Below are 16,825 nucleotides of genomic sequence, written 5' to 3' on the forward strand. Positions count from 1 at the left end.
AAAGAAGAAGAAGCTGCCCAGATCTGGGCTGGGTGTGCTGGTTGCCAGTGAGGGTGGGGGGTGTCTCTTAAGGGCCCTTCAGCTGAGAGCGAGGAAATACGCGTGCGGATACTGACGCCTGTGTCCAAGGGTCTGTGTTCAGCCAAACCTGGCCTGGCCGACCTCTCTCCCTCTGGTCCACCCTCTCCCCGCTTCCTAGTGGCAAATCCCGTCTCAGGCGGTGGGACACGAGCTCCCCGCCCCATCCACTCCCTAATTGTGCGGTCGGGGCAGACGCTGTGCGTGGAGGCTGCAGAGGGGAGCACGGCTCTGGGGGTGGGCCCTTGGCCTTGGCCTACAGGCCCCCTCGTTTCCAAAGTCACCCCTGTCGGCATTCTCCCCTCCCCCTCCAGTTAGTTCCTAAAACCTGCTGTTTCTCTTTTTAAAAAAATAAGTGATGTATGATATGGCTTATTTGTGGAATCTAATCATAAATGATACAAATGAACTTCTTTTCAAGACAGAAACAGACTCAGAGACTTAGAGAATGAACTTATGGTTATGGGGGGCAGGGAAGGGGAGGCAGGGATAGTTAGGGAGTTTGGGATGGACACGTACACACTGCTATATTTACAATAGATAGCCAACAAGGACCTACAATAGTGCAGGGAACTCTGCTCAATAGTCTGTAACAACCTACATGGGAAAAGCGTTTGAAAGAGAATAGAAACATGTATACGTATAACTGAAGTGTATAACTTTGCTGTACACCTGAAACTAACACGACATTGTTAATCGACTATACTCCAATATAAAATGAAAAGTTAAAAAAAATCACCTCCTCCAACAGGAGTTCTTTGGTTCAGCTTTCTCTGCTCCATATTCCTGTCGTAGCCGTAACTTCTTCTTTTGCAACATTCATGGCACTTTATTTTAATTACTTTTCTATGGCCCGTATCCCCTAGTAAACTGAGCTTTCTAAGCGCAGGCACGAAGTGTGTCTTGTTCAGTGCGGTATTCTTGCCACTCAGGACAACCGATGTGTGCCTTCCACAAATACGTGCTTGAAGAAATACTTGTCAAGCAATGAATACATAAATATGCTGCGTTTGCAAATATAAAGAAAAAAATCAGTGACGGCCTCTTTCTGGGAATGGCAGCCTGGAGGTAGGCCACGTCCAGGTGTGATCTGAGCCCAGGTGTCCCTCGGGCAGATGGACGAGGTGGCCTCCTCTGCGCTCACGCCACCACCACTCACCCACCCCAGCAGCTCACGGGTACCTGTGGTGCCTCCTGCGTCTGCTGAGTGGGCCACGTGCCACGTGGCTCTTCGGTGGTGGGGGTTGCCGTTGTCCTGTATTTATACCTTGCAGCCCGTTCACTTGGGTTTGTCCTGCTGCCTCAAGATCTTCCCGCAGCTCAACGCCACCCTTTCTGGGCGTGTCAGGGATCTGTTTTCAGAAGGGTTCTACCTCATCCCCTGTACGGTCTATTCTGGGTACCCCGTCTCTATTGGACCCCGTCTGTATCGGAGCATCTTTGAAACCCCCCAGCAGCGGGGAGTCTCCAACCCCTTCCTCTTGAGGCCAGGCCATGACACCAACCTCACACGATGGTGTGCACGCCAGCGCTCCTGGGACCCTCCCACGCATAGGAACGTACTTAATTCTCAGGACACCACCATGGCCAGCAGGGTCTTCGCTGCAGCTCACCCAGGGCCCCTGAGCGCGGACCTGCTCCGGGGGCATCCCGACTTGCTCTTCTCGGACAGCAGGAAGCTGGAGCAATCCTCCAGGACGTGCCGCGTCTTTCTCGGTGCCCCTCCCACCAGCCAGGATGCTTCCAGGGGCAGCTACCCTGGTTTAACGTGAGTGCCGGCATTGTCTGTCCGGGGGGTGGGGAGAGCCACGTTGCAGTAGTCCAGGGGCAGGGATTCTAATTTCAGGGCACCCGCTCTGGAAAGTGGGGAACAGCGGTAGCCACTGAAGCACGCTTACCTTTCGGGGTGGTGGTTACTCCTGGCCCTGAGGAACTAGACCAGAACAATCTCATGCAACAGGCCAGGGTCTGCAAAAGGTGGAGTTTGAATTTTCAAGGTTCAGGTTTGCTGTTTGATTCCAGACTAGGACTCGTCACCCACTGTACTTGCATAGGACCGTGGGCTCCACTGCACAGGCAGGTGTTGGGAGTACGGATTATTTGTTTGTATTTGGTTTATATTTTATGGTCTGCATTTTGGAATCCAATCATGTGTCGAGACCTTGACCTTGGTCTTCTCGCCTTATGTATTTTAGGTGTGAGGTCCGGTACCTTTCAACGTTGAACGCGAACAACCTGTGAACCACACAGAGGCATCAAAGCTAAACCATGTGAAGTCGTGCGTGTGAGACTTTTGAAAATTGCAAAACACTAGAGCATTGAAAGACTCTTTCATTTAATTAAAAAAAAAAGCTAAAGCAAGTCGAGCAGGAACCTTCAGGGCTGTGAGAAGAGTCAGGACGACCCCTGTGCTGTGGGGACCGGGAAAGCAGCGGCCCCACCAGCTCCCGGTGCTGGGCATCTTCAGGCCCTGGCCTCAGCCTCTAGGTCCGCCTTTCTGCTGCAGTCGTTGCTACGGAAACCAGCTGTAGCCTACATCCGCTTCACCTGGGTCTCTGCTACCTCCACTTGGGGTGCTAGGAGCCCGCTCAGCCCTGGTACCCCTGAATGTGCCTGACCCCTGTGGGCACGAACCGGAGGCTGGAAACGTGCCTTTCCCGTGCCTGGGGCGGGGGACGGGGACCACCCGGGGCTTCTCCTGCGGCCTTCCTCGGCGGGTCCCCTCAGGATTGAGCCCTGAGCCCTCCATGGCCACAGCCCCCTAGTGAGGTGCCGTCCTTCCTGGGCCGCTCTGCCCAGGCCCCGTTCCACTGCCTGGAGGCACGTCCCCACCTGCCCCTCCGGGGCAGCCGCTGGGGGAATGCAGGCCCGGTGGGGGCTGAGCGCCCTCAAACAGCATCCCGGGGCATGCTGACCTGGGTGACTGTAGAAACTGTACTTAGAAAAAGCTTAATGTGAGATTGAACGTTCAAGGGTAAAAACGAATTCTGTGAGTTGGGGTGTCCAAGGGTCAGCAAGGTTCCAGAGACGCCGAAGCCGGAACTACGTCTTGGAGGCTGTGTCTTAGAAACACTGGGATTTGACTGGGGACGTTATGCTGGGGCTGTTTGAATGGTGTTGGAAGTGTGTTTGTAAGGTACCCGTCCTCCTCATTCCCACGAGTGACGGTGGGGTGTTTTCTGTACATCTTACGCATTATAAACACAAACACGGTTCCCTGAGAAACGAATGACAACACCACAGGCTTGGGTTCAATCTGCTGAAACTTGGAAAAAAACAGCAGCTCGGTGCCGAGCTGGGTGCAGGGCCTGAGGCAGTGCTTTGGGGTCACAGCAAACTTTGTGCTCCACGGACCCGAGAAAATCAGGCAGGCAACAGCGTGGGGTATAAAAATGTTCAAAGTCAACTTTTATTCGGGGGTCGTTACAGAGGATGGAGTAGTCATAGGAATACAATTCAGCACGAAGAACGGAGGGTAAATGTCCCAGGACAGCCTGGCGGTGGCGGAAGCATCACTTCCGACCCGACAAAGTTTACTGTCACGCAGCCTGGCCGGCAGCAGACGGTGAGAAGGTCTTCGCTTCTACGTGAGTTTTGCCAAACCCAACAAATGGTGTGCAAGGACGTGGCGGGAAGAGTGACAGCCGGTGCTTGAGCACCAGTGGCTCTTAACATATAAGGCACCGTCGGCCTTCCTGAGGGGACTAGTGTGCTTCACGTCACCGGCATGTGGAGGAGACGGCACCGTCACCCCGGGGGCTCAGCGAGCCAGCTGGGCGCACCCCCAGGAGCCCCTCGGGTGGGCACGGGGGAGGGAGCTCAGGAGCCCTGGGGCCGCGCGCCCTCCTCTGTCTGTACCTCCCCGTCAAGTGAGTTCAGCCAGTGGGCTATGAGTGGCGGCTGAGAGTGCAGTGAATACACAGGTGCGCAGGAAGAGGTCAGTGACACCGGGCACGGAACCGTCTAGGGCGGCCCGGGAGGGAGGGCCAAGACCCCCTTCTGGGGGGTCAGGGGTTCTGCGGACGTAGGGAGAGCGGGGGGCACCCATGGATGACAAGGGGCTGTTTGGTCGAAGTGCTGGTGCTGAATTCCTTTGGCAACCTTTGTTAGTTTGGTTTGTTTTGTAAAGAAAAAAAAAATGAAGTCAATTCTTGGGTTGGCATCTGAGGTAATAAGTTAAGAAGAAGCACCAAAGAGGCCCCGCGGCTGCGTGTGGCCTGGAGCGGCCTCACAGGTTCTTCATGCACACCTGGCAGCGGCTGATGTGCGTGCGGATGAGGCCGGCCTTGAGCGTGTCGGCCGAGGGCGTGCCCTGGAAGGTCTGCTCGGGGATGGTGGTGAGCCAGAAGCTGTACTTGTTGGCGTAGTAGTGGCAGGTGCCGCGGGCCCCGTTGCACTCGATGAACGGCGTGGCGCGGAAGTCCTCCAGGCAGCTGCCCGGCGACACCAGCGACTGGCCGCCCCCTTCGTCGCCTGCGGCCGTGTGCTGTGCGGGGGGGGGGGACAGGGCAGAAGGGATGCCAACATGTTAACTTTTTTTTTTAAAGGAAGAATGAAACAACAAGGTCCCTACAGCGCTGGGAACTGTAGCCAATATCCTGTGATACACCGTCATGGAAAAGAGTGTGAAAAAGAATGAACACGTGTGTATAACGGAATCACTCTGCTGTTCAGCAGAAACTAACACAGCGTTGTATGTCAACTACACTTCAATAAAATAAATGAAAAAAGTAAAATCAACACGGGGGTCAGAGCAGAGGTTTTATTAGAGTTCAGCCCCAGGGACTTCCTGGCGGTGCAGTGGTTAGGACTTAGCACTCGCACTGCCGAAGGCCCGGGTTTGATTCTGCAGCTGGTGGTGCACACAAAAGACAAAAAAATTAAGCACCAAAGAAAGGGCCCCTACCCTTCTCTTTCGCTAACTTTTTTTTTTTTTTGGCCACGCTGTGGCATGCGGGATCTTAGTTCTCCAACCAGGGATCCAACCACGGATCCAACCCGTGCCCTTGCAGTGGAAGCACGCGTCTCAACCGCTGGACCACAGGGAAGTCCTCTTTTGCTAACTTTATGAAGAGGGAGTATGGATGCTTTTAATTATTATTATTATTAAAAAAAAAAAAACTCTACTTGCTGATTTTCCTGCAGTGAACATGTAATGTCAGTGTAATTAGTTTTTTTCTATCACAGGGTTGTTAAATAGCCAATGTGTCTCCTGAGATGATCCTGCTGGGGAGACCCGGACAAGCATCGGAGGGAATTTTCCTCGCCACTTTCAAGTTCTACTTCCTTTTGGTTTTGTAAACACGGTTAGCTTTTACGAAGGGGAATGGTGGAGCCCCCATCGCAAAGCCTGTCTCTGAAAAGTGTCGCCTGGCTTCGTCCAGCAAGCCCAGGGGCAAGCGCGGTGTCAGAACCCGTGAACTTAGAACAGAATGTCTCGGCCACAGCGGGCAGGGAACAGGAGAAGCTGTCCTGTGCGATATCTGGGCAGGAGCCCAGTTTAACCTTTCCTTCAAATGAAACAGCAAAAAACAAAAACCTTTGAAGAGTTTTCTGTTCACAGAACGTGGACGCCTTTCCAAACAGAGCCACTGTCTGTTGTCACCACGAGGGGAGACGCAGGTGCGTCTTCTCGGGGCATCTCAGGCCCCTCTTTGGCCTGAAAGAGCCGAGGCCCTGCTGGTCCCCCACACGTGTCTGTGTGCACACACAAACGCACCTTTTCCCATGTGCTCAGCTCTTTGCCAGTGGACAAGCCTCTGGCTTTGGGACTCTAGCAGCTAATGTCTCTTAAGAGAACCACTCACGGGATACTTAGCCCGTGAGGACCTCATCTGAATCGCAAGCAAAAAGCAAACCGATGGTTGGCTTGAGGCTTACAGTGGCCACCAGACCAGCCTCGAGAGAGGTCCCTGAGAGGAGGGGCCAGCAAGGGGTCAAAGGGTGTCTCATGTGCAGACAAGACAGGGACCGTTCCCCAGACGGGCAGCGGGCACATCTGACACGGAGCCACGCTCTCTGGCGTCCATGCCAACAGGTGCTTTGCATGTTCTTGGAAGGGAAGTTGGGGGCAGCCCCTCAGTGCCACCCTGGTTGTACAGTGGGGCGAGGGACCGCGGTCCCCTTGCCACCCGCCTTGGGGGTGTCAAGGTCCAGGCTGGAGGGCGGGGATTACTGAGGATAAGGTGTGCCTGTCCCTGATCCTGTGACACGGCTTGAGATGTAATTGCTAAGAAAAGAAGGGCTGTCTGACCTTTCTGGATACAGTGTAATCACTCCCTTCACAAGAAAGAGGCTCGTTTTTCATTTTGAATTTCACGATGGGAGTTAAAACACAGAAGGGACCAGCGCTTACTCCTCCGTGACCCAGAGGCCAAGGAGGTTGCTCTGTCCAGTCCCCAAAGTCCCCTGACATGATTGGCTTCCTGAAGAGTAGACAGTTGCCTGTCCCTGCGCAGAATGTAGTATCCTGTTGCTTCAAATGATCGCAACAGCAATACCTTAAAAATGTTAAAAAACCAACACTTGTTTATCTTCTCCTTCCTCTCCTAGAATCCAGGGTGTTATTAATACAACTTATGAAATATTTAAGATGTTGGGTGTCCAGTGAGTACAGTGGGAGTTAGGACAGTCCTAATAAATACAGATGTAATACAAGACCCGCTCTCCTCACTGGACCTTCCTTTCTCCCTACAGTGATAAACAGGACAACGGTAAGGGGTGCTATCGTGGTAGCCAGATTTATCCTAATTAAGGCTGTAAAAGGCCTAGTGGCAAATTAATGGGTCCCTTCTGGGTGGGGGCAGCCCAGGCCTAACAGGGCTCCACTAGCAAAGTGGAGGCTATAGTCCAGCTCTCACTCATCCCCTGTGCCAGGTGCCCTTGTGCAGTGCACAACCTGAGCAACTGCCCTGATCCGTCTTACAAAGGCCACGGAGTGGGTGGCGAGGGAAACTCCGTTTCCACCTGGGTCCGTGCTCTGGGAGAGAGCGGGCAAGCACCACATACCATGAGGAAGGAATATCCGATCCACAAGCTCCGCCACCCCGCCGGGCAGTGGGGGATGGAGACGTCCTGGCTGTGGACCGCGATGGCGACGGCCGGGGCCTCGCACACAGAGCAGCGGCTGATGTAGGGCCTGATGTCCTCCTCGGCCACAGGCATCATGGGCAGCGGGGCGGTGGTGGAGAGCCAGTAGGACTTGTCGTTGCGGCTGGCGTAATAGCAGATGTCGCCGGGGTTGCAGTACAGGAAGGGCATGGTGCTGAAGCGGGCCAGGCAGGAGCCCGCCAGCCCTGCGGGGGGGGGGGGGGGGGGGGGTCACCGCTGAGGCTGAGCGTGCGGGAGGACGCTCCTGCGGGTCCCACCGGGCTCACAGGCCCTGGCAGCCACCTGGCGGGGCTCAGCCATGCACGGGGCGGGGTGGGGGGGCAAGCTCGGGCTTCCCGTCCCTTAGGGGTGGTCTCCACCGGCACTGTGGCCCTGCCCTTCCGAGGTCTCCCACCACCCCGGACCGGGCTGGGTCGGAGGGAGCTGCGGCTTTGCAGAAGAGCACCCCTGGGTGAGGTCCCCGTGGGGGGTCTTAAAGCTCCAGCCCCCAGAGCCCCCCGATGGCATCCCAGATGGGGGCCTGGCTCAGGCAGCGGGATGCCTCCTGGAGGGGCTCTGGTCCCTCTGACCCCCAGATAACTCCAGCGGCTTCACCTTGGGGCCAGAGCGAGTTACTGCACTGAATGGGGGGGGGTTGCCGTTCACACTGACTGCTTTCTAGCGCGCGCCAGGCGTCTGCTCAGCCCCACGGCCCTGCGCCCGCCTTGCCTGCCCCTGCTCTGTTTCAGGCCCTTATTCTTCTTTGCTTTGTCCCACTTGAAAAACAAACAACCTATCTGGACAGGACGCTGTACAACTCATCGGGGTCAGCCCGGCAGGCGTCCCCGCCACCGTCCCCACCACAGCCACGGCCACCCTCCCCACAAGCCCCCGCTGTTAACGTGCGCGGGCCACGCTCTCTGCGGGCTTCCTTGGATACACACCGGCACACGCGCCCCCATATCCACTCTGGGGGGTTCTAAGTGCCCCAGCCCCGCGCGGCCCCGGCCTGACAGCTCACACAATGCGGGGCAGAAAGCAGGAGGCGGGGAGCCGCTGGCCGCCTCTGGGGCTGGGCCACGTGAGCCCGTGCAGGCCGCGGCGCGACCCCGGGTGGAGGGCATCGCGGTGCCTGCCGAGGACTCGGGCACCTGGCTGCGGCCACAGGGCCCTGCCCCCTCCGGCGGGGCCGGCGGGCGCGGCGGCGGGACCTACCCAGGTCCTGGTTGTGGGCCTTCTCCTGGCCCTCGAAGTACAGCAGGCTGTACCCGCTCCACAGCTTGTTCATGCCCACGGGGCACATGGGCTCCTGGTCCGTCTGGCTGTGCTTCACCAGCAGGTAGCCGATGCTGACGCTGCGGCCGGGCATGCCGGGCAGGCCGGGGCTCCCGGGGCGGCCTGGCTCTCCTGCGCGAGACCAGAGCCCCCTTGCAGCCGCCGTGCGGGCCGCAGCCGCGTGCCAGCGGGCGGCGTGCTCGGCGACGCTCACAGCCCTGCGCTGCTGGCTCCCCGAGGCCGGGGTCTCGGGGGCCCTGTCCTCTGGGGCCGAGAGCCTCCCCGGGAAGACTCGCCCCCCCCCCCGTCCCCGTTCCCCGCTCAGGAGCCTGGCACGACGACCGCGATGGGACTGGACGTGGGGGGACCTCGGCCGCCCCCGCGAGCCGTCCCCCCAGGGCGCCCCGTTCTGAGCAGGAATCAGAGCATCTGAGGTCGGGAGGGTCCGGGAAGCCCCGCGGACCATCTAGCAGACCCACAGCGGGGCCTGGAGGAAGCTGCCTGCCCTCTGCCCCCCGTCCGTCACCCAGCGCTCACCTTCGTAGCCCAGGGGCCCCTGCAGCCCCACGGGCCCCCGGTCTCCTCGGAAGCCGGGAACGGCCGACACGCCGCCTCTTCCCTGGGGCCCCGCCTTCCCCGGGGCCCCGCGGAAACCTGCGCAGCCACCGAGACACGCGTGAGGGCCGCGGTTAGCGCAGGACACCCCGCCACCGGCGCCCAGCCAGCGCCCTTCCCCGGCGGAACACACGCGCAGGCACGGCCAACGGCGCCTACCTGGTTCTCCCGGGGGGCCCTGGGGGCCCATCTCCCCCTGAGGCCCCGGGAGGCCTCTCCTTCCCTGCGGACCCACCGGCCCCTGCTGGACGGCGATCCTCGGGGGGATTCCTGCAACCCCGGGGGCGCCCAGAGCCCCGGGGGCACCTGCGAACGGAGCAGAAAGGCGGACGATGCGTGAGGACCACGCTGCTCTCCGCCCTGGTCTCTGCTCCGCTTCCGCGCCACGGAACCCCTCCCGCGCCTCCCTGCACCCTCGCGTGGGGCGGGTGACCCCCCGAGAGTCCCTGTCGCCCGCCCAGCAGTCCCTGTCACCACCGCGTCCCCGCGACGGAGCGACCCCAGCGGCGTCCCCCGAGGCCCACTTACCCGGGCGCCCTCGGTCTCCCTTGGGTCCCCTGGGGCCGCGCTCGCCCACACTCCCGGCGGGGCCTGTGTTGCCCATGAAGCCTGGCTCCCCTCTGGGCCCTTCGGGACAAGCAGGACGTTGGGCACACGGGGGCCGGGGGGGCTCCGGCCGTCTCGGAGCCGCTCCGCCAGCCTCCCCGAGAGGAACCCGCCCGCCCCCCGCCGCGGGCACCCGCCCTTACCTTTTTCTCCAGGGAGCCCGAACACGCCAGGCCGGCCCTGGGGCCCGGGGTCGCCGCCCCAGCCCTTGGGCCCTGGGTTTCCAGGGGCTCCCGGACGTCCCTCATCTCCTTTGCCTCCAGGAAGAGCCGCGGGCCCAGGCGGCCCCGGGGGGCCTCGATAACCTGTCAGCATCAGTCACAGGAAAGGCGGGTGAACACGGGAGGACGGCTCGGGAGGACGGCACGGCCACGGCCGGGAGGACGGCACGGCCACGACCAGGAGGCCGGGTGCAAGGTCACCCACGTAGGGGACGGGTTTTGGCGGGTTTGTGACACCGGGCAGCTCTGCTTTTTATTGTGGTGAAATATACGTAACGTACAATTTACCATTTTAACCGTTTTTAGGTGTCCAGCACAGTGGCATTAGGTACATCCACACTGTGGTGCAACCCTCACCATCCTTCTCTGAACCTTTCGTCTTCCCAACGGAAGCTCTTTCCCCATTAAACACGAACGCCCCCCCCCCCCCAGCCCTGGCCCCCACCGGCTACTTTCTGTCTCTGTGAATCCGATGACTCGAGGGCCCCGCCCATCAGACAGCACGTGTCCTTCTCCGCCTGGCTTATTTCACTCAGCATCACGTCCTCAAGGGGAAATGAGAAGTGCTCTATCCCGCAGGCAATCAAGTCACGGCCAGCTCCCGTCCCCAGGTTGCAACGCACAGAAGTGTGAGCCCTGCTTACCTTCCAGGCCAAATATCCCAGGTGCGCCTACGTCCCCTGGTAACCCAGAGATGTTGGAAGGGGGGGTGATGCCTGGAAAGCCCCGGAGTCCTGGACTCCCAACGGGGCCTCGCTCCCCTGAGGAGGGAAAGAGAAGTTGGTAGCAGCACCCAGCTTTTCATCTTCCATCTCCTCTCCGTGCCCTCACCTGTCCAGGAGCAGAGCCACCACGGAGACGCAGTGACGGAAGGTTCCCACCGCAGGCTCCCAGGGCGGGTCCGGGGAGGCAGGGGCCGCGCTGCCCCCACTCCCACCGGCCCCCGCCTGCTGCCTAGAGGGTCCCGTGGACCCACCTCTGCTGGGACGCTGTCCTCACTGGCATGCCACCTGCTCAAGGGACAGCTGGTGGGGCTACCTGTGGGTGACACCTGGCCCCGCCCTGAGGGCGTCTCTGACAGGGCAGCCCTGTGGGCCCCGTGAGCACCCTTGATGGGAGGCTCGGGATGGACGGCACTGGTACTTCAGTCCTGCCCGGGCCGTCCTCCAGGACCCCGGACCCGCTGGATGTCCAGTGTCCAGTGTCCGTCCTCACCGCCCACGGATGCTGTACTTGCCACCTGGCCTGCTCCCTGAGATTTACTGGTGACCCCCAGTCAACACCAGGCGCGCTCCCGGGCCAGCGGGAGGGGGAGGGTGTTGAGTCCCAGCTCAGAGGGTCAGCAAGGGTCCTCCTGATGTCTACGGAGAGCCGCGTTTTCTGCACTTCTGTGCTTTTTGTGAGGGATTTCGCTGTTTAAATCGGCACCCAAGTGTCACGCTGAAGAGCTGTCCAGAGTTTCAGGAAGGCTGGGATGGGATGTGCCTCAGGGAGAAAACAGTGGGCCTGAGTCACGGAGCTGGTGGTCCTGTGCTGGGGACTGAGCCTGGACCCTCAGCCCTGGGCCAGGCTGTGTGAGCCTCATGCGGCCCCTCAGGACTCACAGTGAGGCCCCCGTCGGCCGGCCCTCCTCCTCCTCCTGCTTTCAGATCAACGCTGTGCGGCTCGGCTCTCAGGGAATTCTGGAGTTTCCACTCAATGAAAGGGGAGAGGGAGGTGACAGACCCGGCAGAATCAGAGGATGTGGCCTGTGGGCCTTGACAGATAGGAAATAGGAGTCTCCGGCCTCCTTGGGGCCCGGCTTCTGCTTCGGGGGTCGGTGGGTCGAGCTCCGGGGTAATTCTGACCCGAGCACTGGCGGCTAGGCTCTGGTCTTGGGAGCCCGGGTGTGACGGCCCATCGGATCCAGCAGCCGTGCCGGCTCCACAGACGGCGCCTGGCTCAAGGCTGCCATCGCAGGCCAAACGCTGGGCTGAGCCGCAGGTGGCGGTGGGGGGACCCCGGTTGCCAGAAGACAAACACTGGGCCTTAAGCACCTGCCGACCACACTGCAGTCCTGTGAACACACGCTGCTCCTAGATGTTGGTTTTATTTTGGTCTAGGAACGCGTCCCTCCCAGTCCAGGTTGAGCCTGGTTTGCTGGTGATGGGCTGGGCTGGGCTGGCGGTGGGGCGGGTCTCATTCTCAGCAGCGCTGAGGCCACCTCTCCCTGGTTGCTGCCGCCAGGGTCCGGGCCTGGCCCACGGCCGTAGCTCAGGGGCTGAGATGCCTTCCTTCACTCACTCATGTACTCATTTGTCCAACCCTCCTGTGCGCGTGGCACAGGCACGGCCCTGCGCCGGGTTCCCTGAGGGGACACCGAGGGGACAGAGCGTGATCTCATCCTTCCTACAGGGGAGGGTGGTCAGCCTCCCCGAGCTAACCCTGGCAGAATAAGATTATGATGAAGTATAAACGACAGGACACTAGCGGGAGGTGTGCAACAGAAAATTCTCCCCAGAGGAGCCGGCACCTGCCCCGACCCCAGCCTCTCCTCTCTCAGACTCTCAGACACCGTGGTTCTGGGGGGGCAGATGGTGATACTTGGGTGTTGGCCTCACCTGGGACTCCGCGCTCGCCTTTCTGTCCCGGGGCTCCAGTGGGGCCTGGAAGGGTGTTGGCCTCTCCTTGCTCACCCCTGTCCCCAGCAGCACCTGGGAAGCCGGGGTCCCCGTGGAGGTCCGCACCTGTGGCCGGGTTGACAAGCAGACGTCAGTGTCTTCAACCAGGCAGAGTCCATTCTCATGGGCGAGAGGGCAGTCATGCTCTCAGTGAGACCCAGAAGCAGAGGACCCGACGGCAGCCGTGGAGATTTCAGCTTCCTAGGTGGCCTCCGTGCTCCAGACCCTGCCACTCGGAACAGACCCTGGGGGTACTAGCTGAAGGCCTTTGCTTTATAGGGGAGGCTGCCGAGGCCCCCAGAAAAGGCCCATAGTCCAGGATGCAGAAGGTCCAGGAGCTGGGGCCTGCCGAGGGCTCCGGGCTCCTGGCTGGGGTTCCTGATACTATGTCTGCATTAGGTTTAAAAGGGAAAAGCTATTAACACCTGTCTGGCTCACACATCAGGTGCTCAAAGCAGCTGGTGGCAGGAAAGAGCGACATAACTTGGCCACTTAAACTCAAAGCATGAGTGTGAGAATTTATATAGGGTTTCCCACACCCAAATTTACCTGCAGACAGATGAACATTTGATTACTAAGACATCTATAAAGAGAATATTCTAAAGGCAGTGGTAGAACTACAGGTGTTTTTTTCTTTTAAGTGTATTTTTTAAGCTTTTCTCTACTCAAGACGAACAACTTTTATAATCTGAAAAGAAAACAATAAAAGTTGTCCTTAAAAAGATATATTCATAATATGTCCTACAAATATTATTAGTCCAATGAATAAATTTTAAAAATTAAATGAAAAGACAGGATATTAAGATGTAAGATGAAAGGAACTAAATAAAGAAATTTCAGGGAAGTCACCAAGAGTTTTGCATGTGTGATGGCAGCTTCCCGGAGGGGATGAGGGTAAAAGGAAGCTTTCTGCAGAAAGGGGATTTCATCCCCTGTGAGGAGCAGATGGACACGGCAACGGTCCTCTGAGACACCAGAGAGGCTGTCATGCAAGCCTCATCCTGTCACTGGCTTTAGGAAATGATGGGCTTTGTACCTCCGTCAGGAAAAAAACGTGTTACAATAATTTCTAAAAGCAGCTTCTAACAATTTCTTAAAGGTGTCCGTTTCTTCTCCTTTTAGAACAAACCCTTAGTATGCCACTGGCGGAAACTGTCTTTTCCAAACCCATTTGTTGACGCCCTAAGCCCCCATGTGACGGGTCTGGAGGTGAGCCTCTGGGAGGTGCCTGGGGCTAAAGGAGGCCCTAAACCAGGGAGGGGGGCCCGGATGGGGCTGGCATGCTTATAAGAGGAGAGACCAGAGCGTTCGTCCTCCTCCTCCACCGTGTGAGGACCCAGCGGGGATGCCGAGAAGAGGGTCTTCACCGGAACTCCGCTGCACCAGCACGCACCCCAGACGCCCAGCCCCCAGAGCCCGCTGGCCAAGCCCCGGTCTGCGGCATCCTGGGGGAGGAGCCGGAGGGACTGAGTCCCCGTGGCCTCGGGACAGGGCTATCCTGCTCTCTGAGCCCCGCCCCCCACAAGTCCCTGGAGGCCCACCAGTCCCCTTCCCCACTGTCATCCGGTACCTGGGGATCCTGGAAAGCCTTTGGTGCCGGGCAAGCCGTGTAACCCGCCGATGCCGCGGAGGCCGGGCAGACCTGTGGGGACCCTCGAGGTTATTTCATGGGAGAGCAGAGAGACCCTTACATGCGTTTGTCTGTTGCGATACGGTCGCCCATCCAATGTGTTTGAAAGTTGGGCAAGCCCGAAGCTGTTCCATAAATACGGTGACACGTAAGTCTGTCACGTCTATGTCGCCCAGGAAAACCATTAACTTAAAAATTGTTTTCACTGAATCTTTTTACAGACTCGTTACAGCCAGAACGGGCTGGGCAGTGCTGTGTGCTCTTTTCCTGATCCGTGAGTCACCGTATGCATAGAAACGGTGTTTGGAACCAACAGCCTGGCATCACTTTCAGTCCCTCTGCCTCTTCTAAAGTGGGACACGGGGAACAGGTGACAATTCTTCCCGTGATGCAGGTGGTGAATGTGGGGTCTGGGTGTGCCCCCCTCAACTGTGGACAGGAGAGCAGCCGAGGGCCTGATCCCTGACCAGAGCCTGTCCAGGCCAGGCCGAGCAACCCCTAATCCCCAAGGGCTGCACCAGACCTGGCTCAGTGGGGACCCACGCATCCGTCTCTCTGTCCCGCCTCAGCACTGCTCGGGTGCTGACCGCGAGTCACCCTGAGGTGTCCCAGCAGGTTTTTGTTCATCGTTCTGGCATTGCTTTGTGTCTGCAAAGCGGGGAGTGGTCTTACCTGGTAAGCCTGGGTTCCCCGGCCGGCCGTAGTCTCCTTTAACTCCGGGCACTCCGGCCCGTCCCGGGTCTCCCTGAGGCCCCTGCAGCCCTGACAGTCCTGGAAAGCCTAGGAGACAGACAGGAGGCACCCTTCAGGGGGACACAGGAACCCCGAGGCCTCGCGGCCTCCAGCTCAGGTCCTGCCTGGGGAGGGGCTTCGAGGGGAAGGACCAGCTTCCCTTCCATGTGGCCTTGGACCCCACATTCACGTTCAGCAGGGTTAGTGCAGCCCGGCCAAACACAACAGCTTGTGTGTTCGTATTCCCAGCCTATCGTCCACAGAGAAGCCGGGGGAGAACTCAGAGGCCCCTCGAGGATCAGCCCTCTGTGTTCACAGGTCCCTGGCAACAGTGCGCAAAACAGCAGCAAGAAAACTGCACAAAACGAATTCACTGATGTAACTGGGGACCCCCCACGAATTCTGCAATTGACATGCACGCAGGGCACCGCCACAGGAACGGTCTCAGCGTTTATGGACAGGCAGACGGCGGCCATCAGCCCTGGGCGTCCCCCACAGCTGGGCTGGGCAGGACCCAGGAGTGGACAAGGCGGAGGCAGCTGCCTCAGCTGTGACACAGACGACCAGCAGACGGGCAGCAAAGGCCGCCTTGCGCTGGGCCTTGGCGCTCTGGGGGCTCAGCCGCGCTCGGCCCCTCTGGCTGCTGCAGGGTCCAGCCGGGCCCCGGGAGGGCGCGCTGCAGGAGGCTGTGTGACCTGGGCTTTTACCTGTTTGCCCTTTAAGTCCAGGCGGGCCCTGGACTCCCGACAGGCCGGTGATCCCGGGGAAGCCGATGTCGCCCTCTGTTCCTTTCTCTCCGAAGAACCCCTTCAGACCTGAAGCACAGAGGGGCCGCTCAGGACAAACCTCGGCCGTCGCGTCACTGGCACGTAAGGCGCGTGGGGTTCGGGGGCGCCCGGGAAAGGACGCCGCCTCCGCGCTGCTGCTTCCGTGGTGAAGGGGGATGGAAATCCAGACGGTTCCCTCCTGGACTAATTTCTGGCTACTTCCCTGCTCGGAGCCCCCTGCCAGCAGCCGCCAGGCTGTCCCCACGGTCCACGTCCTGGGAGCCACATCCCCGTGCAGCCCCTCCCGCACCGAGCGGGGCTGAGCTGCGTGACTGCCGGGACGCCGTGGGCACGCCCCTGTGTCGCCTCCAGCCCAGGTCCTACAACTCGTCCCTGCTCCGGAGGAAGCCAGCTGCTGTGTCACGAGCACACTCAGGCAGCCCGGGAGAGGCCCTCGCACGGAGGAACGGAGGCCTCCCGCCAGCAGCGCCCCCAGACGTGGACGGTCCAGCCAGTCCAGCCTTCAGGTGAGGCGGCCCTGCCGACCTCGCGATGGAGTCTCGCGAGGACCACCCTGTTCCCGAATTCCTGGCCTCAGGAACCGTCCGACAACACCTGCCGCGGGCGCTCTAAGCCGCCGCAGCCTGCTGCCTTGCTAAGTGGCTGCAGGGCCCTCGTCTGAGCCCTTATCTGCGCGGTTTCTGCAGGTGCTGTGCGGGGAATCTGGGCGGGTCGTCGAACGTGACATGTCTGAGCCTCGCAGGTCTGGGTCAGGCCTGGAATCTGCCTTTTAAACAAGCCCCCCCCGGTGCTTCTGCTCGCTGGGCGGACTGAGCTTCTGTGCCACACGTTTTGGTGTTTCTGGGGACGCTGGAAGATTTCGGAAACTTCAGACCAACCCGATTCCACACAATCCCTTTCACCCGGGTCTCCTGACATCTCTGAGGCTCCCCCCAGAACGACTGCAGTCAACGTTCTTGAGGTCTTGGAGGAAAGCACCTGAGAAGTTCCGCTTGTTTTCTATGAATTTAGTGTTTTAAAATCTCCCCCAAACCCCTATTTCTTCCATAAACAGTCTCCAATACCTGCACCCAGACCCAGAGTCCAGTGCGGCCTGTCTCTTACCCTCCAAGGAGGGACCAGGCCTGAGCC

At 59.4% G+C, this 16,825-nt stretch overlaps 1 protein-coding gene across 3 annotated transcripts in view; it reads right to left on the minus strand.

Moving 5' to 3' along the window:
- Window positions 1-3,458: 3,458 nt before the first annotated feature.
- COL4A2 (collagen type IV alpha 2 chain) overlaps window positions 3,459-16,825 on the minus strand; it is a 163,189-nt gene continuing 149,822 nt past the window's right edge. For 2 of the 3 annotated variants that reach the window (XM_057707666.1, XM_057707665.1), the window contains exons 37-47: window positions 15,614-15,721; window positions 14,847-14,954; window positions 14,115-14,186; window positions 12,485-12,610; window positions 10,529-10,645; window positions 9,807-9,968; window positions 9,586-9,684; window positions 8,980-9,363; window positions 8,383-8,574; window positions 7,087-7,373; window positions 3,459-4,564 (exon numbers count right to left, since the gene is read on the minus strand). In XM_057707666.1, coding sequence (XP_057563649.1) covers window positions 4,307-4,564; window positions 7,087-7,373; window positions 8,383-8,574; window positions 8,980-9,363; window positions 9,586-9,684; window positions 9,807-9,968; window positions 10,529-10,645; window positions 12,485-12,610; window positions 14,115-14,186; window positions 14,847-14,954; window positions 15,614-15,721 — 1,913 coding nt within the window. In that variant the 3' untranslated portion in view covers window positions 3,459-4,306. The remainder of the gene's footprint in view (window positions 4,565-7,086; window positions 7,374-8,382; window positions 8,575-8,979; window positions 9,364-9,585; window positions 9,685-9,806; window positions 9,969-10,528; window positions 10,646-12,484; window positions 12,611-14,114; window positions 14,187-14,846; window positions 14,955-15,613; window positions 15,722-16,825) is intronic. The other variant, XM_057707667.1, reaches the window with a different exon arrangement.

Source organism: Hippopotamus amphibius, chromosome 14 (genome assembly GCF_030028045.1).
Source record: "Hippopotamus amphibius kiboko isolate mHipAmp2 chromosome 14, mHipAmp2.hap2, whole genome shotgun sequence".
NCBI classification, from domain to species: Eukaryota; Metazoa; Chordata; class Mammalia; order Artiodactyla; family Hippopotamidae; genus Hippopotamus; species Hippopotamus amphibius.